Source organism: Eretmochelys imbricata, chromosome 2 (assembly GCF_965152235.1).
Source record: "Eretmochelys imbricata isolate rEreImb1 chromosome 2, rEreImb1.hap1, whole genome shotgun sequence".
In the NCBI taxonomy this organism is placed as follows: domain Eukaryota; kingdom Metazoa; phylum Chordata; order Testudines; family Cheloniidae; genus Eretmochelys; species Eretmochelys imbricata.
The window spans coordinates 128,266,845-128,288,095 of record NC_135573.1 but is presented as its reverse complement, the minus strand read 5'-3'; the positions used below and the strand labels follow the sequence as shown (position 1 = coordinate 128,288,095).

General features: G+C 37.4%; 1 protein-coding gene across 1 annotated transcript in view; it reads right to left on the bottom strand.

Annotated features, from left to right (window-relative positions):
• Window positions 1–1,794: 1,794 nt before the first annotated feature.
• Window positions 1,795–21,251, bottom strand: part of LOC144260509 (cadherin-10) — a 94,850-nt gene continuing 75,393 nt past the window's right edge. The window contains exons 9-11 of the mRNA XM_077809157.1: window positions 15,190–15,298; window positions 12,406–12,657; window positions 1,795–2,288 (exon numbers count right to left, since the gene is read on the bottom strand). Of these exons, the coding sequence (XP_077665283.1) occupies window positions 1,795–2,288; window positions 12,406–12,657; window positions 15,190–15,298 (855 nt within the window). The remainder of the gene's footprint in view (window positions 2,289–12,405; window positions 12,658–15,189; window positions 15,299–21,251) is intronic.

Genomic DNA, 21,251 nt, shown 5'->3' with positions numbered 1-21,251 from the left:
TGATGATTTTTGACATATTTTGTATCAGATAAAATGGAAAATGCTATATATCACTCTGAATTCTTCATGAGCTAAAATCAATTTAAATAAAGGGAATCAAGGGTGGAATCAATCTGCATGGTTTTTTACAATTCAAAGATTTAACTCATTAAAAGTTTGACCTTTCTATGCTGAAGGAACAATCATGACTGCCTACCTTTTATTTTCTCAACTGCACTGGTTTTAAGCACTCCATTAAGGAAGAGATTTGTGCTGTAATAAGAATGTCATATTACATCTCTCCAAAAGCTAATATTGTTAAAATAGTTGTTGAATTTATGCCAGTAAGAAAATTGGAAAAAGTTACACTACACAAATCTTCATTCCACCAAATATATGTATGATTTTTTCCACTTTAAAGGCTCTGGAAAATATTTCATTGTCAAATAATCTTTGATTTTTCCACAAACAAATTTTGTATAATCTAAAGTTTGAGGAAGAGTCAGAGAACCAAGTTCTCTTGAATATATGCTTTGTTCTGTAATCATTAGATCCTGTTACTAGATGATAAATCTTGAGTTTGTTACATTTTTTTAATTTGATCTCTGGAAGATATTAGATACTCAATGAGGCATGTTAGTAAAAACTGGGGTGTGTGCCTGTTCTGTGGACAGATATTTTCAGTTTGTAATCCTTTTGAAGAGGAAATTCACCTTTAAATTAGACAATCTAATAAACTATAGCTTTGTAATCAGTTAAGGTGCCTTAACAAAAAAAAAAGTAACTTTTTTAACTATTTTTTTCCACATTAACTGTTATAGTTAAATTAACCTCAGTGGCTTTAATAGGACTCTGGACCAGCAAAGAGAAGCTATACTAGAGGTATTGAAGCCCCAAGTAGTCCTCATGCCTTTGCGTAGTCCTACTGATTTAAAGTCTAATATTGCAAATTTTTAATCACATGACTTAAACTCGTTGTATTCTTGAAATAGAACTTGATTTCCTAGTGGTGCTGCTTCCCACCTTCTTGGTCACAGTTGAAAGATTGGTGTGTTTTGTTTTTTTTTTCCTCTTCAAATGAATGGACCCCCCCAATCTTCTCCCTCTGAACACATTCACTTCTAAATTTTGGTGGGAAATGCTTGATTAAATATAGACAGCATAAAAGTGGCTGGAGTAAGCACTGTTACAGGAGTAATTGTATTCTGTCCTTCAGCCTGAGTGTATAGATAGCTATCTTGGAGGGGAGGGACTCACAATTCATCTCCCAGAACAGGCAACATAGTTGTAAAAACTGGTTTATTTCTTAAAAATAAATACAAAAATATAAATATAAAACATTGGCAGATAGAATTTGATGAAATGAAGTTGCACAAACTGTTTTAAACCAGCTGCATATCACACTTATTAACACCACGTGTACATTTTTTAAATGTTAATGTACAGAACTGGACATACTTTGTTTTTCTTTGCCTTCTTAAAAGCTGCACTTGCAAGGGTAGTACATGTACCTAACAAAAGCGGCTTGTACATGAGGTTGCTTAAGGGAATATCGCCCTGTTCAAGCTTCTGAAAGTACTTGTACTTACTAAAATGGACAACACTGAATTTCCATAGCTTTGGCTCTTGGAAGGTGATTAAATAAAATGCTGTATATATTCTGTGACATCCTACTAGAAAGAATGAATGACCATGAACAAATTAAAAAGAAAACCATTGTGCTGAGTGGCAGGAAAATTTTCCTGAATGTTAAATATTGTTGAGTGGAGAAGGTGTCTGTCAAGTTACTTCCTCTCAAATTGACCCTATCGGAGGTTAAGAAGTGTCTTTGTCACTTTCTCCTCCACCATACATCTCAGCTAGCTTATTAAATCGAGGGCCCCATTCTCTGAGGTAATCATAGTTTTGGTCTCCTTCAGTAGTACCTGACTCTAAGGAACTCAAGGATTCAGCTACAGAATCATTTCCTTCATAGGCATAGGTTGCAAGTGAATCATATGGTGGTGCGGAGGGATCAATATCATGCTCCTTTAGCCTTTGGTTAATGAAATCTCGGACATCTGTATTATCTGGTGCTGAAGGAGTCCTACGTGGTATAAATAATGTTTCAGGAATAATATCTCGTCGAAGCTTCTTATCTTCAATAGCTGCAGGATTTCTCAGTGTGCCAATATCAAAGGCTTGAGTGTCTTCCTCTCCACCACCTTCATCATTATAACTCACAATGTTGTCTCTGATGTCCTCTTTAGACAGGATCAGAGGCTCTTTCTTTCGCTGCCTCTTCAGAGCAGCAAATAGTACCACTATAACTTAAAAAAACACAAAAAAACAGAAGAGCAGATTGATAAACTAAAGATCTCCGTTTAACAATTTCTCAATGGCAAGCCCAGCAGAAACAATAGCTTTACTTTATTTTAATTTTACCAACTAAGCTTAAGAATCCCTGAAACAGCTCCATCCTGGTTTTTCATCACCTTACCATGTATTGTGTAAAACCTCTCTTGTGCTTAAGAAGACAGGATGCACTCAGAATAAGATCTTTTCTGTATCTTTGAATAGGGACAGTGGTTTGGTCTGCAAATGGCCAGGTCTACTTTGATGATGAGGGAGAATATTTTTGCAGGTTTCAAGCAGACTGCTCAAACGGTGCTTGAGTTGCAGTTAATTAAATATTATTTTGAAAATTATAAAATTCAATCTTGCTATCCTTCCACTCCAAACAGCTTGTTTCTGACCACTTTATTTAAAGTTAAACATTTGTGAACTAGTGCACAGGAATTTACTTGAAGAGAATATATTATCAAGGTATTGCTGATTGAGGTCTCTGTTGCAATGGTGATTTTGTGTGAGAAATAGTGTGGTGCTGTTTTATGGCTGGTTGCAGTTAGAGAGAAGAAAGATGTCACTTTTTATTGTTTGTAGTGAACATATATTCTTTTAGTATAAAAAAGAGGAACTCCTAATGAAACTAGAATTTAAATTACCTTGTTTCTATCTCCCTTATGAAAACACACTCACTTGAACACATACTATATATGCTGTATAATTGTTTCAATTAAGCTATAATCTTTTAATTTAGAATTAATTTCACTTTGTGTCCAAAGATACTGACTACTTTTTAGCATGCCTTGATAATTGTTATGAATAATAGGCATTCAGCCCATTTTTGGTTTCCCAATAATGTGTGAACTCATTTTTTTATGAGTGTATTTGGCAGGTATTCACAAAATAGCATACATGAATAATATTCAGACTATAGTGTAATTGGTTTGCCAACTGTTCATTATAAATTAGTGTTGTTTGGTCATTTAAATTATACGTTACCTCAGTTTTTGAACTTAATAACTAACAAAGGACAAGTAGTTTTTTTTAACCAAATCTATTCATGTTAAATTTATTATTAAAACTTTCAGGAAATGTCAACATTTTTACATAGAAGAAAAACTCATAGAGAGACGAACTTTTAGGGCCTAATCCAAAGCCCATTGAAACCAATTAATTCTATCATCTAATATGAAAACTATTAATCTCAGTGAGCTTTTGCTCAGACTCTTAGTCACCAAGGTATTTGTGAATCAACCAGTTTTAATGGCTACAAGCAATATAACTGCAGTCAACTCATAAACGGGATTTTCTAGCGACTAGGAAATTTGATGAAACCTCTTGACCCAAACAGCAGTATTCATACTTTAGTTGACTACAGGCTTGCGTGTATGAAACACTGAGCCACCTAATAAGTAAAGCTAGTTCAATTACTTTTTTTTCCCCCCCAATCAGAAAGTGTCTCTTCCTCTAACACTCCCCCCCCCGCCACCGTAAACATGTATTTTTGATGGAAACGTTTAATTTTATGATTGGAAAAAAATAAGTTGTTTTGAATCAGCATTTCAAAATAATTTTTTGTTTTTGTTTTTTAGAAAACAAAATATATTTATTCCATGTTGATTTGGGTATTTTCAGGGTTTTTCCCTCCCTCTTTTTCACTGGAAAAACAGGCTGGTGGAAACATTCTCTAAATATTTCCAGTTGGAAAAACACTTTCAAATTCAAAGTACTATGAAAATAACACTTTCTTTCATTTTATACTTCAATGCTTTCATGAACTGAAAGAGCATAAAAGAGCTACACACATATACCCTTTCTGATATTAACTTTAATACCATCAGAAAATTTATGGGTTTCCCACCTCCTTTTCAAGCGAGGGAAAAAATGGAGAAAGAAATCTAACAATATTCAATTATTTTTGTTTTCAAAAACTGAACCTCTGGAAATTGTTTATTTCAAAATGCCTTGTAGAAAACAGACTTTTAAATGGGGAAATTTACCCGCTGGGATAACAATGCAGTTTCCCAACTAAAGATTAGAATCCTAATTCTAAAGGATAAGCACCTTCTGTGATGTGTGCTGAGAAATTACAGTTGTAATCCCAATATGACTGCCACTTGGATAAAACTAGTAGATTTGATCCCACGTGTGATGGTGGCAGACCAGGTGCCAGCTCATGTCAAAGCCCCAGGTCAATTCGGTTGTGTATTTGTATAGATCAAAGTGGTTGCATAAGAGTGTATTTGGTGTTGAAACTGCATGAAAACAAGTGGGATGTTACCGGCATTGTTTTCACTTTTCTGTATCCCATTATAATGTAATCCCATTATAATACTAGCAAACATTTTACATTGTGTATACCCCTGTAACTAAATAACCCGTCAAACAAGGAAGAAGCCTTGTGGAATGCATATGAAGAAATTTAACAAAAAAGTGCTAATTTCAAAGCAAGTGGTCATTGTGTGTTGTAATCAGTGAACAAAGACTCAAAATGCATTCCTCACTCTCCATCATCAAAGAAAAATCCCAAGTAGGTAGTGACCCTGTCAGCTTGTTTTCTATGAGAAGAAGCTATAAGTATGGATTTAAGGAAAGATCCTTCATCTCTGGACTGTTTGAATTCTTACAGGTAAGTATGCCAGATGCAAAATGGAGATCCCCAGAGGTAATCTGGGTACCCTGAAAAGACTTTTGGGAAACTCGCAGTTTCTTTCACCACTGCCACCATTTGGAATTACAAATTGTGACTCATGTATACATATATTTTACCTGCTCTAAGGTTTTAATAACTCTTTTCCTTTGATTAGTTTACTATAGAATTGGCTACCAGTGTTATCTTTGGTGAAAGATCTAGAGTACCAATTGACCTGGGGTAAGTGACTGGTCTCTCAGGACAGGGAGCAACCTGCTGTGATCTAGGAGTTCACCTTTTTTAATGGTTTGGTGAAGTCTAATTATAGAACACACCACCAGCTTGGGGTGTCTACCCTGAGATAGGCACTCTCAGTTGTGAGACACTCCAGACACCATGCACATATGCAATTTGCATGGTCATACTGCAGAGAACCCCAAACTACAATTCATTAATGGTTTCTTTGTGTCAACTATGAAATAAGGTCATATCAGTAAACATGTTTGTTTACTGATATGACCTTATTTCAAAGTTAATCACAGGACTACATTAATTTCTCTCAGGATCAGGATTGGTGCTGCAAGTAACAGTATTTCTGACACTAAACTCTAAGCTTTTGTGCTGTGCCACACAAAATTACACATTTCAAATGAAAATGATACCAAAAAATACAGAACAATCCTAGCAACATAATATAAAGTCTTAAGTATTATTATAAAAGTAATATTATAAAATATTAAGTAAAGAATTAAGTATTTAAAATTATTTCCTTGATTATCATACAGACTAACATCAATCTTCTTCCTGCCTTGGGACTGGACTAGTTCCTTCCCTCCTGCCCCATTTCAGCAATAATTAGCAGGTAGTGCTGGGCCTAGACACCAACTTGAATCTTAAAACAAGTCTGTAAATTTAAAGCTATGCTAATGCACCGATCCGTCTGAATCTAAATTTAGTGAACAACCTGCGACAGCTGCTCTTTTCATAGGTCCTGGACTGCAACCCACACACTACAAGTAAACTAATCTACTTTTCTCTCCTCACCACCAGATTGGTAATGACCCTGCAAAGTCAGGTTACCCACCCTAAGACCTGAGCGTAGGTGGCTTCCATTACTTATAAATGAGAGGTTTCAGAGTAGCAGCCATGTTAGTCTGTATCCAAAAAAAGGAGTACTTGTGGCACCTTAGAGACTAACCAATTTATTTGAGCATAAGCTTTCGTGAGCTACAGCTCACTTCATCGGATGCATGCTATAGCTCACGAAAGCTTATGCTCAAATAAATTGGTTAGTCTCTAAGGTGCCACAAGTACTCCTTTTCTTTTTATAAATGAGAGGCTCTTCTCTGAAAAGTGACTCTAAAATGACATTATGTGATTGCGAGCTTGCAATCTTCCATGACAGTAGTTTCAAATAAAGCATCTTTTTATTTATAAAGAGCTTTAAAAAACAACCACCACCACCAATAACCAAAAAACCCTGCTAGCCCTGGAAACTCATCTGTCCCTATCAAACCTAAGCTGTGTTGTTTTATTCTCACATATGAACACCCATTACTGCAGCCCATGGTGTCCTCAGATAGACCTATGCAACCACTGTGACTTCAGGGAGTCTGCAGAAGTGTAACTGATTGGAACATGACAGTGCATTCTTGCTGGCAATGCACAAGGAGGAATATAATCCAAGTCCTTCTCTCAAACACCTGAAGGTGCTTAAATAGTAATAAGACTAAACACTTCTTTTAGTCAAAATAAGCAGCTCTGACTATGAATTCAGGGAGCTGATTTATTGAGGAAAAAATTTTATTTTTCTGAGTTACAACATACATCAGTTTCTGACTCCTGACTAGATATCCATATGGGGAGGAGTTAGAACTCATAATGAAAACAAATGCAGAGCAGTGAAACTTGCAACTTGACAAGGTCAGCTCCCAGACTGCTGCACTGGGCAGCACAGTTTGGGGAGGAGGTGAGCAGCCCTCAGTGGTGAAAGAACAGGTTAAGGACTATTTAGAAAAGCTGGACATGCACAAGTACAGATCTCATGCATCCAGAGGTGCTGAGGGAGTTGGCTGATGTGATTGCAGAGCCATTATCTTTGAAAACTCATGGTGATCGGGGGAGGTCCTGGACGATTGGAAAAAGGCAAATATAATGCCCTTCTTTACAAAGGGAAGAAAGAGAATCTGGGGAACTACAGACCAGTCTTCCTCACCTCAGTCCCTGGAAAAATCCTGGAGAAGGTCCTCAAGGAATCCATTTTGAAGCACTTGGAGGAGAGGAAGGTGATCAGGAACAGTCAACATGGATTCACCGAGGGCAAGTCATGCCTGACCAACCTGACTGCCTTCTATGATGAGTTAATTGGCTCTGTGAATATGGGGAAAGCGGTGGACGTGATTATATCTTGACTTTAGCAAAGATTTTGATATCATCTCCCACAGTATTCTTGCCAGCAAGTTACAAAAAGTATGGATTGGATAAATGGATAGAAAGCTGGCTAGATTATTGGGCTCAAGAGGTAGTGATCAATGGCTTGATCTCTAGTTGGCAGCTGGTATCAAGCAGAGTGCTCCAGGGGTCTGTCCTGGGGCCAATTTTGTTCAACATCTTCATTAATGATCTGGATGATGGGATGGATAGTACCCTCAGCAAGTTTGCAGCTGACATTGAGCTGCAGGGGAGAGGTAGATATGCTTGAGGGTAGGGATAGGGTCCAAAGTGACCTAGACAAATTGGAGGATTGGGCCAAAAGAAATCTGATGAGGTTCAACAAGGATAAGTGCAGAATCCTGCACTTAGGACAGAGGAATCCCATGCACTGCTGCAGGCTGGGGACCGACTGGCTAAGCTGCAGTTCTGCAGAAAAGGACCTGGGGATTACAGTGGATGAGAAGCTGGGTATGAGTCAACAGTGTTCCCTTGTTGCCAAGAAGGTTAATGGCATATTAGGCTATACAAGTAGGAGCATTGCCAGCAGATGGAGAGAAGTGACTATTCCCCTCTATTCGGCACTGGTGAGGCCACATCTGGAGTACTGCGTCCAGTTTTGGGCCCCCCACTACAGAAAGGATGTGGACAAATTGGAGAGAGTCCAGCGGAGGGCAACAAAAATGAGTAGGGGACTGGGGCACATGAGTTATGAGGAGAGGCTGAGGGAACTGGGCTTATTTAGTCTGCAGAAGAGTGAGGTGGGTTCCAAAGAGGATGGAGCTAGGCTGTTCAAAATGGTGGCAGATGACAAAACAAGAAGCAATGGTCTCAAGTTGCAGTGAGGGAGGTCTAGATTGAATATTAGGAAAAACTATTTCACTAGGAGGGTGATAAAGAACTGGAATGGGTTACCTAGGGAGGTGGTGGACTTTCTATCTTTAAAGGTTTTTAAGGCCGAGGTTGAGAGAGCCCTGGCTGGGATGATTTAGTTGGGGTTGGACTAGATGACCTCTGGAGGTCTCTTTCAGCCATAATCTTCTATGATTCTACGAAGACCACTGCTGAAATTCAGTGTTCTGCCTAATGCAGATCAGTTGAGAGGCCATTCATATTCCTACATATAATTAGAAATAGGATGAACCTGGAAATGTTGTTTATCTCCTTGCAAAAAAGAAATCTAAACATTAACACACATAATGAACCCTTTCTTTTTCAGAGAAGAAATGGCTATTCATATATTCAGGGATGAGTCACATCCTCCAGTCTGTCCACGGGCACTTTTCCCAGAGTGACTAACTTCACGACTTGCCCCTCTTTGACTGGGTCACTCCTAATCCCATCTTTGCAGCCCCTCTCAAATGCACTCCTCAAGTGGCAGCACCCCTCTTTCCAAATGTTTTAACACTACAGGCCCAACTGTGTTTGGCACCTCTAAGAAATTTCCATTTAGGAGGCATGTCACTAGCAGCTTATTAAAGTGACTCAAAAAAATCATCTTCAAACAAAAAGTAGGGCTGTCAATTAATTGCAGTTAACTTATGCGATTAACTCAAAAATTAACCATGATTAATTGCACTTTTAAACAATAGATTACCAATTGAAATTTATTAAATATTTTTGGATGTTTCTCTACATTTTCAAATATATTTATTTCAATTACAACACACAATACAACAGTACAATGCTCACTTTATATTATTTTTATTTCAAATATTTGCACTGTAAAAATGATAAAGAAATAGTATTTTTCAATTCACCTCATGCAAGTACTGTAGTGCAATCTCTTCATTTGTAAGTTGCACTTTCACGATAAAGATTTTTTGAGTGTAGTTATATAACAAAAAATAACCAAAACAATGTAAAACTTTAGAGCGTACAAGTCCACTCATTCCTACTTCTTGTTCAGCCAATCGCTAAGGCAAACAAGTTTGTTTATGTTTACAGGACATAATGCTGCCTGCTTCTTATTTACAATGTCACCTGAAAGTGAGAACAGGTGTTGGCATGGCACTTTTAAAGCCCGGATTGCAAGGTATTTATGTGCCAGATATGCTACACATTCATATGCACCTTCCTGCTTTGGCTACCATTTCAGAGGACATGCTTCCATGCTGATGATACTCATTTAAAAAAAATGTGTTAATTCAATTTGTGACTGAAGTCTCAGATGATGACCCAGCAGGTTGTTCGTTTTAAGAACACATTCATTGCAGATTTGCCAAAATGCAGAGAAGGTACCAATGTGAGATTTCTAAAAATAGCTACAGCACTCAACCCAAGGTGTAAGAATCTGAAGTGCCTTCCAAAATCTGAGAGGCATGAGGTGTGGAGCATGCTTTCAGAAGCCTTACAAAAGTAACACTCTGATGTGGAAACTCCAGAATAGAATCACGAAAAAAGAAAATCAGCCGTCTGCTGGTGGCATCTGACTCAGATGATGAAAATGAATTTGCATTGATTCGCACTGCTTTGGATAGTTATCTAGCAGAACCTCAGCATGGACATATGTCCTCTGGAATGGTAGTTGAATCATGAAGGGACACATGAATCTTTAGCACATCTGGCACGTACATATCTTGTGACGCCGGCTACAACAGTTCCATGCAATCACCTGTTGTCTCTTTCAGGTAACATTGTAAACAAGAAGCAGTCAGCATTATCTCCTGAAAATGTAAACAAACTTGTTTGCCTGAGAGATTGGCTGAACAAATAGGACTGAGTGGACTTGTAGGTTCTAGAATTTTACATTGTTTTATTGTTGAGTGCAGGGTTTTTTTTACATAATTCTATATTTTTAAGTTCAACTTTCATGATACAAATGTTGTGCAATCTCTTTCTTAGGTCAATTGAAAAAAACAATTTCTTTTGTTTTTTTACTTGTGTAAATATTTGTAAAAAAATAATACTATAAAGTGAGCACTGTACACTTTGTATTCTGTGTGGTAATTGAAATCAATATATTTGAAAAAGTAGAAAACATCAAAAAATATTTAAATAAATTGTATTCTACTATTCTTTAATAGTGCGATTAATGGCAATTAATTTTGTTAATCACTTGAGAGCCCTAAGAAAAAGTATTGCTTATTCAATGAAAGATACATAACTATCAAGGAGAAGGGTTTAAACAAGTGTGTGTGTATACATCTTGTCACCTAAACTTTACTCTTTCCTTGGCAGTTTCTACTTAGCCCAGCTGCCTCCATCTCCGAGAGAGAGAATGTCCTCCTGCAGTTTTCTCTTAACCTTTTAGTCTAATTGGAACCAGACAGATTTCCCAATGAATAGCTTCCGCTACTCGTTCGTAAGGACCTTGGTATTCTTTCTGGTGGTAACTTAACTTTGTCATTGTTTTGTTTTCCCCTTAACAGCCTTGTTTGATTTAATTCCATATAGTCAGGCAGGATAATATCAAGTAGATAAACTGAGGTGCATATGATATTAATTTAAAATAATAGACAATTCCCTCCTCCTCCACAGCTAGTTACATCATTTCACCAAATTGGCTTCTGAAAAAATATTTCAACATTATATTGGGCAATTTTGCTAAGACAAACCCCTGTGGTGATCTTAGATGTTCCTAAAAATACCTGTCCTTTATTATTACTAAGGCATCAGCTGAACTTTTTTTCCATTTGTAACATAATTACCCCTGATAAATCAAACTACCGTAAGGTATTTCTACTTGCAGACTAAGGTTTTTAGTACTATCAAGAGCCTTTACAATTTTTCCAAAATTTGTTCGCTCCCCTATATTCCACAGGAGACCTAAATTTTAAATGTGAAGTTTTATGACATTTAGGTTTCCTAAAACACTGCGCTATCACTACAAAGAATAATTTACTGTTCTGTTCATAAGACACAAAATTATGGTGTGACTCAATGTTAAAGACACATTAAATCAGGTTTTTCCTATGGCCCAGTAAAGGCTCAATTGCACTAAAGCTCACTGTATAAGAAAGGGAAAGACTTATGAAATGCATGATAGAAGATAATATTACATGTAATTTTCTTATTTGAGGACTAAGAGTCTGTACAAACAAATTCCATGTATAGCATGATAGCAGGGGATCAGGCTCTAACCTATTGCACTGAACTGAATCAGTGAAAGTTACTCTGGATTTAACAGTGTTAAGGGCAACATTTGGCCCTTTACTTAATATTCCCTGGGCTTTTTTTTTCATGTGCATGAGAGAACATCTATTATCAATACAACAAACCAGAGATATATTTGAAATGTTATCATAAAAAGCATATTAAGTATTTTGAGGCATTCTATGGCAAAGTAAATAAAGTTTACATAAAATAACATTGGTCATGGGCCAGGCTTTTCGTGTGTCTTCTCATGGAACACACACTGAAGTTGTTACCTTTACTTCATCCCAAAGCATTTGAGGAGTGTCCTGGCCTCCATTTAGTTCTCACAAGATCTACTGGTTTCAGGGGGCAAACTTCACCAGTTTATAGAGAAAGGAACACTGCTTCCCTAAGAAGGATGAATCACTACGTAAACTTAAGATGAGAAATATTGATCGGTTTGCTTGGCTCTCACAACCATTTCTAGTACATTTCCTATTAGAAAGTGTTATAAATAATGATTTCACATGGGTGAAGGGGTAAAAGTATCTCAAATCATTTATCTGATTAAAAGTACATTTTACAATTCTCTGCCAGTAAATGCCAAAAACCGAAGTCCCAGTTCATTGATTTGACTTTGCTATGTAGTTCAACCCTCTTAGCCATTTTTTAAGGGAACAACTTCACTGTAAGTATATAGGTACTGCCATTTGCATACTGAAATTTGTTGGAACAATTTAACAACCTGAGATTTTTCATTCTTAGTCACCTAGAAACAATGTTTTACTACATCTAAGTTCACTAGAGAATAAACCGTTTCCACTGTTTTACAGTAAATTTGAATCTTATATCACAAAACAAATCACTAATATTTCAAAACTATGTAGCTTGCAACTGCTCAGGCCTCTATATCTCTGAAGTATTAGTTCATTTGGGAAAAGATGCATTTTTCTATTACTTACCTAGAAGTATAATGATGCAGAGGAGAATGGCAATTAGAGCACCAGTACTCAGGCCAGCAGGAAGGAGCAAGGCCTCGGCATTACAGGACTGCATGTTCCCCCGGTTGTCGCAGGTGCACACTCGAATTGTCAGCGTGCCGGTGCTACTCTGGATTGGGTAGTCATTGTCCGAGATCACCACTGGCAGGAAATAGGTGTTTATTTCATGTCTACTGAAGCCATTTCTTCGAGTCAAAATTCTGGCAGTGTTATCTATATCAGTTAAAAATAATTATATATTACACATGAGTAATATATATAACAATACAATGCATATTATATATAATAGACACAAACACTTTTTATCAGAGTTTTTGGTTCACTATGTTATTTTGGAAAGTGCACTTCCCTAACATCTGAGATCAGGCTTTTTTCTACTGGCATTTAAACTTGACCAAAAAGCCGCTTTGCCTCTCTCTTCTGCTCAACACGCTTTTGTCCAATGCATTGTATTCCTCAGTATCTCAAGCTGAAATGCGATTGGAAGAGTGATTAACATGGGCATTCAGAAGATCAAAATGCAATTCTGTATTCCTAAACAGTTTAGACATGTTAATGTACTCCAGATACTGTATGTGTGTCAAGTAGTACAGAGTCTTACCATGTTGTTATTAATCTGTAGTGTAAACAGTAGCATTAAATGCTGTGCAAATAGCCTCCCTGCAAGTCAGAGCTGCCAGGAGGGCTGCTGCTCTTTCTACTAATACAGGACAAAAATACAAAAACAAGATATAGGGGCAAATGTTTCCTCTTTGATCAGCATTGTCAATCTCTGATAGATAAGCATTATCTGTACTGCCAGTTGACTTCCCATTGAAGTTAATGAGTGTAACCCATCTACAAAAAGTGTGGAATACCATTAGAAATGATAAGATATATTTTCTTAGAGCCTATCCTCTGCATAATAGCTCATCTTAACTAATTATCCTCTCACAATTTGTATGGCAACTTCTGACTTATCCGTGTGTGTGTTATATATCTTCTTACTATATGTTCCATTCTATGCATCCAATGAAGTGGGCTGTAGCCCACGAAAGCTTATGCTCTAATGAATTTGTTAGTCTCTAAGGTGTCACAAGTACTCCTGTTTTTGTGGATCCAGACTAATAGGGCTGCTACTCTGAAATCTGCATAGACAGGATCTAGTCCCCAAGATATATCCTCTATTAAAATATTACACTTGGTTTGAGCTAGAAGGCTGAGAGAAGTGAAGAACATTCCATTGTATTCATTCTAGAATGTTCCTTTACAGCTCTTCCCATCTGATGTCATCCTGGTTTCATATCTTTTTATGCTGGCTGATTTCATAATTCTAACACAAACCAAACAGACTACAGATGAGTGCTCATGTCATGTCCCACTTCCCCAACAAAAGACAAAATCCTAAAAGCTTTTCCTGGCAACAGTCAGGAAAAAAAATGACAAATGAGCAAAAAGAAACCCAAAGTGGCTATCCACTTGGAGTCATCAGCCTCATTCAGCTATACAAAGGAGCAAAGACAGAAGACTAAGAACACAGTCCCTATGCTCACGCTTCCTCTGCTCTCATTGCCCTTTCCCCAACCCCCCTCAAAAAATCAGGCATTAGATTTAGCCTCTCTTATACACTGCCTTTGACCCACAACCCCAAATAATTTGATGTTAGATCCTGTTATGTTATTCTCTGTTCCTCCCCCTTCACCAATTGTTACAGACTCTCCATTGCTTGTACATCAGCCAGAGGAACTTTTCTCAGTGGTCATGTTTTGGGGTACAGGAGGCTGTGGAGGCTTACTAAGCCTAGAAATATTTTTCTTTTCTTCTGAGTCTAAGATTCTGTGACCTTAAACTGAAGCTGACTAGGTGAATTAAGATTATATAAAGTGAAATCTTCTGCACGTCGAGGACAGCTGACAGTCTTATGGGTACAGTAGGCATTTACCTACCTCCAAACTATCTTCTGAGTTGAGACTCTACCATTTCCCACTTATGGCTTACCTCTACAGAGCATACATTAATTCATTTATTTCCAGATAAGGGGCTTAATGATGAGAACAGATCAATGCTATTTGGTTTTGAACCTCCAATGATTACAAGTCTGTGTCCTTTATATAACTTCAGTGGATTTATATTTTGGTTATGGTGTACTAAATGTATCTATAGATTACATGTAGTGGTTATATCCATGTCACAGACAGCATTTATCATAAGCCTTCAACTGTCTCATCTACTCCCCACTAATCCATTGCTATTGGGTTCAGGTTGTAACACTCCCCAAACCAAAAGAGGACAAAATCACCATGTTTTAAAAACATGTAAAGCCACCAAATGCAACTGAAATCTTGATCCAGATTTATTTCAACATAAGCTTACATTTTGGGTTTGTAAAATATTTAAATCTTTACTCTTCTTTTAAAATAAAGGAAATTATTTCCATCATATTGTTCCCCCACCAACAAGCATGTTGCAATTAATAATATAAGATGTGATGATACCCAATTTTCCATCATAATTCCGTAAGTGTCGCCATGGACAAGAAGAAGAAAGGATCATAAGCACAGTAAGATTATAGGCAATTCCACAGTAGTAACATTAATTTTGTCTGCTATCTGTATGAGGTTCAGTAGCCAGTGAAGGCCCAGTCCTTTTTTCCAGTTAATAGGTCTTAACTGTTGCAAACACAAGTTCAAACATTTCAGAAAAATACCTGTAATATGTTCGGAATGAAAGATAAATCTTATACCATGGGCAAGCTCTGTATTTTACCTTCATTATCTTGAACAGTAAAGTTTGGGTTAACAGCACCTAAACTGAAGAAAAATTTTTGTCCTCCAAGTGGGTCATCTTTGTCTACTGCACTTATGGTCTGTATTAGCTGCAGACAAGGAAAAACAAAAACAAGCAGACATTGTGATACAGTTATCTGGGTACTTCAACGAACAGTACCAGCTTTAAAAAAATCCATATTTATAAAACTATGGTATGAATAATACTATATAATATGGTAACTGATCAAATGTAGCTTTCATCATATATGTTGCTGCTTTTCCTGATGAAGTGCAAAAAATAAAGTAGTAAGTAACCTAGCTCATTGGTCGGGAGTTTGGATTCTAAATACTGCAAAGCAAAGTTTAAACCCAGTGTTTATAAAATCAAAACAACCACCTCCCCATAATATTTTGAACTGCTACCTACCTTTGCCCCTTACACATTTCTCTATACATATTTTTAGCAAGTATATACAATAGTAATTCAGATTAAATTAATACACTTAAAATATACACAAAGAACTGGCCACAATTTTTTACAAGAAAATGTTTCAATTTCAAAACAAAAATACTCATTATGGTTCAAACTGAAATTTGTATTTCATTTAAATGTTTGAAAACTGAAAATAACATGAACGTTTTAATCCCCTCCCCCCCACCACATTGAATGTAAAAAAAAAAAAAATCATTGTCTCCTTTTTTCCCCCGACTCTAACTTTTCAACACTTCTTCAACTTTGGAAAAGTTAGACTGACAAAAGCAAAAATGAAACACTGACTCTGCCATTGTAACTCTTCCAAATCTGAGGAACTTGCAAGACGAAGAGGGATTAAAAGAAAACCCCTTGAACTTTAATTTGATTACACTCAGTGGTAAAAAGGTAGAAGATGGGGGAAACAAAAATTGTTCAATGCCAAACACTGCAAATTGGAAACCACTTTGAAACTTCTAAATTTGTAATGAAATTCAGTTGTCCATTTCCCAGCACAGAAAATCATGTAAATTAAGAGTTTATGAGGGGAAAATTGTTTACCATGACACTCAAACATTCTATTCAAAATGCTAAAACACATACACCTCTATCACCCCTAGTTGGGATCTGAGATCCTGGGTAGATATCATAACTTCAGCTTCATCAGAGTACTTGGGTTGCAGACTTCCAAAGAAAGCCTGTTGTAGGCATTGCAGGAAGTAGTGGTGATTCCCTGCCATTCTTCTATTTAAGTATGCAGTGAACCAGTGTAGTTCATCACTGAAACTTACTGGCTGTTAGCTACTGCAAGTCCCATCTCTTAGATGTAAATCTGAGATTTTTGTTGCTTCATCCCAGGGTGACTTCCAGTCACACAGCCTCGGTTATTACTCTATGCTGATGATTACCAGAACTACCTCTCCACTGACTGACATCCCGCCTTCAATGTTCCATTGTCTACTCAAGTTTAACTTGGCAAAAATGGAAGTTTCTTCTAGAACCTTCCTACATATCCTCCCTGCTCCATTACTGCTGTCAACTATACAATCCGACTGGTTCCTCAAGCATGCAATCTACCCTATCATTTTTGACATCTCTCCCATGACATGCTAAATCCTGCTTTCTTTGTCTCTCTAGAATCTCCAAAATGCATCTGTTTATCTTCATTCCTACCATTAAAACTCTTGTCAAGATATATCATCCTTTGCCTCAGCAATGGCAACCTCCTCTCTGTGGCCTTCCAGACACTCATCTAACTCCCCACTTCTCTCCTCCAGTCCTTCCACATTGCAGAGGCAAAACTCTTTCACAGTGCAAGCTTAGGCTTTTTCTCTCTCAATTGTATCCCTTTATCCTTCTCCAAACATCCCCTGCACCCCCACTTTCCTTCCTGGGTTACTCGGGAGCAGGCAGCACTCACTTGTGTGACCAGATACCCAATGATGTTGACAGTAAAAGAGATCTTGAGTATATCAATGGTGATGTTGGATTGGTAGGAATCCTCTATTCACCTCTCCAAGACAGTCCTTTTACTTATATATTTTACTTGGTGGCGCTTCAACCTAGCTGGAGCCTGCTCACTGGTGTGCCTTGGAAGCCTTCAGCAATAAACCAGAGCTAATCTCTGCAAGGGGTCTAACTCAGAAGTACCAATTACAAACAAACAATATATTCTTAATTAGATTTAACACACCTTTATGTAACAATTTAGAAAAAAAAAACGTTATAACAGACTGAGATTAATTAAAATGTCACAACTACTTTAAATCAGCAGGGGCCCACTTCAATAAATTAATTAATCTATGCAGTTTACAGTAGTAAATACAACTTAGCTAACTTACATTTACATTGACACCATCCTGGAGTGTGAACTCTTCTGAATTTCAGAGTTCTAGGCACTTCCTTGCATGGGCATGCTTGAAGATCTTGAAGCCAGGGTTAGCACTCTGTTGGTCCAGTAAATCAGTCCCGCCACAGCAACAAGGGGCACAGCAATTCTAACTTGGGATCATTCTAAGTGGCACAACTCCTTGAAACTTGGAGCTGTTATACCCAGAGGTCAGTAACCCTGGACCCTGGTTAGACAATAAGACCACTTTGTCTCTTCTCAAAGTCAAGGAAACCCCTTAAAGTCTCTTGGCTATCCCCTGTCCCCTAAAAGCACTTTCCCAAATGAAAAGGTGGTGGTGGTTCTCCCTTTAGTCAATTCTGGTCACAGCCAGTCACTGGCTCCAGTGTAGCCCAGGAATAGCCACCCCTGGCTCCCTGTTTCATCAAAGCCCCAACAGTTTCTCAGCTGCAGCTTCTAGCATTCCAACAGGAGATTAGCAGAAGCTGCTGGCTTGGACAGAGGTCCACAAAAGAATCTCCTGTCCCCTGACCAGGGGACTAGTAACAGTCTCAGCTCCCCACATAACAGAGCCCGCCACATTCTGCCTCTGCATCCGAGACAAGGCTCTCCTCCTCCCTGGAAGCCTCTCTCTTCCCCAAGGCTGGATTTCATCAGGCTCTTCCCTGCCAGAACACCCCCAATTAAGTTCAGCTACATTTACATAACCAAAAGCCTGTAAGTATTTTATGGCAACCTCCAATATCACATTATTGTAAATCAATAAAACAGTTCACTTAACACTTCCACTCTTGTGTTTTAACCAAAGAGTAGTTTTAAGATTACTGGTAGTTAATTTGCAATTGGTGAAGTGATCCTTGAAAATATATACACATGTATGTATAATTAAGCAGTCTGTAAAGTGTTTAGGTGTTTTTGCATCTCTAGATGAAATGTGCTATTGTAAACATATGTATAATCACCATAGACACACTTTACGGTGTCATGCCACTAGTCGGGAAACTAGTGGCTGTATTCTTAAGGAATGAAGCACAAGAGATTTAATAAACCTCCTGGAGTACTTGAACAAGTAAAAAAGAAGTCCTCATATATTTAATTATACGGTTACATAAATGAATTGTTAAAGACAAATATGTCACAGCTTAGGCTAAAGGAAAAAAAACACATTTCAAAAAAGTTTGTTTCTGACAACAGGCAAACTCAACAGGACAATGAAATTTGGCTTGAGATACTTCTACGTATATACACTATATGCTGGGACACTGGCATGAGGACCAGTCATAATATTCCTGCTGATTTAGGATCTTGCATTCCGTTCATATTACACACACAGACACACACTTTTTCTGTATGTAAACTCTTTCATAGAGAATCCTAAAATGTTTTCCAAGCAATAGGGATCACTCACCCTCAGTGAGGTACAGCTATGTCTTAAGTGGAATACAGCAAGCATTCTGTGCCAACAATGCTGCTAAACAAAATTTAGGAGGGGAATTAAACCAGATAAAACATTAACAGGGATTTTAGGAGGGCAGCATCCTGAGCCAGGCTCAGTTTGCCGAGGACTAACACCTTGACTATATTAAAATGTGTCATGGGATCTTTAGTGACAAGCAGTCAGGCCCTTGGTTGCACACTGATCTGAATGACAGCACCTCCCACAGAGCAGAGCCGTCTAACACCATGCTGTACGGAAGTGTGCCAGCTGCCTCACTAACTAGCATTTCTTGCGGCTCCCCCATCCAAGTATTGGTCACGCCTGAGCTTCAGTTGCTCATAAAATACATTATTAGATACGACAGGAATTCAGGAGTCCAGCTGATTACGTGGACTCTTGTACTAGTCTCTTTGGAAGTAAAGAACATTTGTACTGTTAATTCAATGTTGCTGGAGTTTTAGTGGGCTAAATCCTGCTCATTTTATCTGTAACAGTCATGAAAGTTAGTGTTGCCTTCGATATTAAGAAAGGTATCTGCAAAACATGCAATGTAAGTAAATAGGTAGTCACATTTTGAGACAATTTGAATATTAAAACTGATTTGCCAAATAGGCCGCAAATAAAAAACTAAATTTGGTTCATTATTATTCTTGATCATGTGACTCGAGTATTCAAAATGTTTCACAAAATTTCTTTGCTTCTTAAAGTCCCCTGCCTAGATCACCTTGTAGTATTTTACAGAAAGCGCAATCACGTAAACAGCAGCAACTAGGTAAGACATGGTCAAATGAACTAATGTACCTATTAACACATTTTGTTAAGTAATAAAGGACACCTTGCGGGCAATAACAAATTAATTAACTCTGTTTCTCCACTGATGTATGCGGGTAAAATAGATGAGTAGGAAGCTCAGTTATATCTCTCATTGTCAGAAGAAAACTGGTTTTTGAAAAAAAACAGAATGTTGGAAGTGCATTTTGTCCATTATCACTATGTGGTTGTTTTTTCCAGAACAAAATCTTAAACAGATTTTACTGAATGCTAGAGCATGTACATCAAGGGAGTTTAAGCTAATTAACACTGGACATGCCACCAACCATCAGCTAACCCACTCTACCTACTTTTTTCTTACTTCAAATATACTGAAGCAACATGTGGAAATTTCTTTCCACAGTTCTGAATATAAAACAAAATGTGTATACTGGGATTAGTAGATGAATTAAATTTTCCAGCAAACACCAAAAAATGTACTTTTAATAGTAATGTGTTTAATACTCAGAAAATGAAACTCCTAATAAACCTCTTGTTTCTTTGGAATGGTTGGAAATATTTGTGCACACTACATGAGAAAGTAATGATATTGGTGACAAAAAAGGGGAGAATACACTTAAATTTGCTGTGAAATGGATGTCATAGGGCTAATATATTATGCCATATTATGTATAACTCTTATGCACTATGGCTATTTAATTGTATATATTATATGTATACTGTTGGCTCCTACAAGCCAACATGATGCATGCTAGCCATTCTCCAAACATATATTACTGTCCTTGACCCCCCTCATCATGCACTGGTTGTTTCCTATGTTTTATTTTTGAAAGAAAAACCAGAAACTAAAATCATAAAGAAAAAAAGTTACATGTACATTCCTTTGTTGTGATGTCACTAGCAATTATTATTGAGATAATTTCAATGTTCCACTCATTGCATTCTTTACTTATTGATTTTCCAAGGAAAATACAAAACCAAGAAGAAGAAGAAAAAAAGATAGCTGTCTGGAAATGCCACCAGTGATTCCTCACACTCTTTTATCCTTCACCAGCCCCTTTTCATTGCCGGAGTGGTATATAGCAACTGCAATGGAGTCAAAGATCTTGTACACTCTGCATGGTTCTGATCACTCTTTCTCAACAGAGGGAGATAAACATAAGGAGATCAAGAGAGGGGTGAGTAAAATGGTTAGAGGAATGGGAAGATTTCCATGAGAAGAGCATGTGAAAAGATTGGGAGTGTTTAGTTTTGAGAGGAGATGAATAAGAGGAGACATCATAAAGGTGTAAAAACATCATGAATGGTATAGACCCAGTACATAAGCTAGGCACTAGCTGATCAGTATTGTGGGCAGTTTATTCCAAAATAGTTCACTGCAGGGTTCTTTAAATCTTCCTGGTACTGATCACTGTACTGGAGTAAATGGACCACTAATCTAAAATCTGATATGCAGATTCCTGTGTATCTGTGTTCTACTCAGGGTACAGAAATCCTAATACGTGATTTACATACCCATCACACACTCAT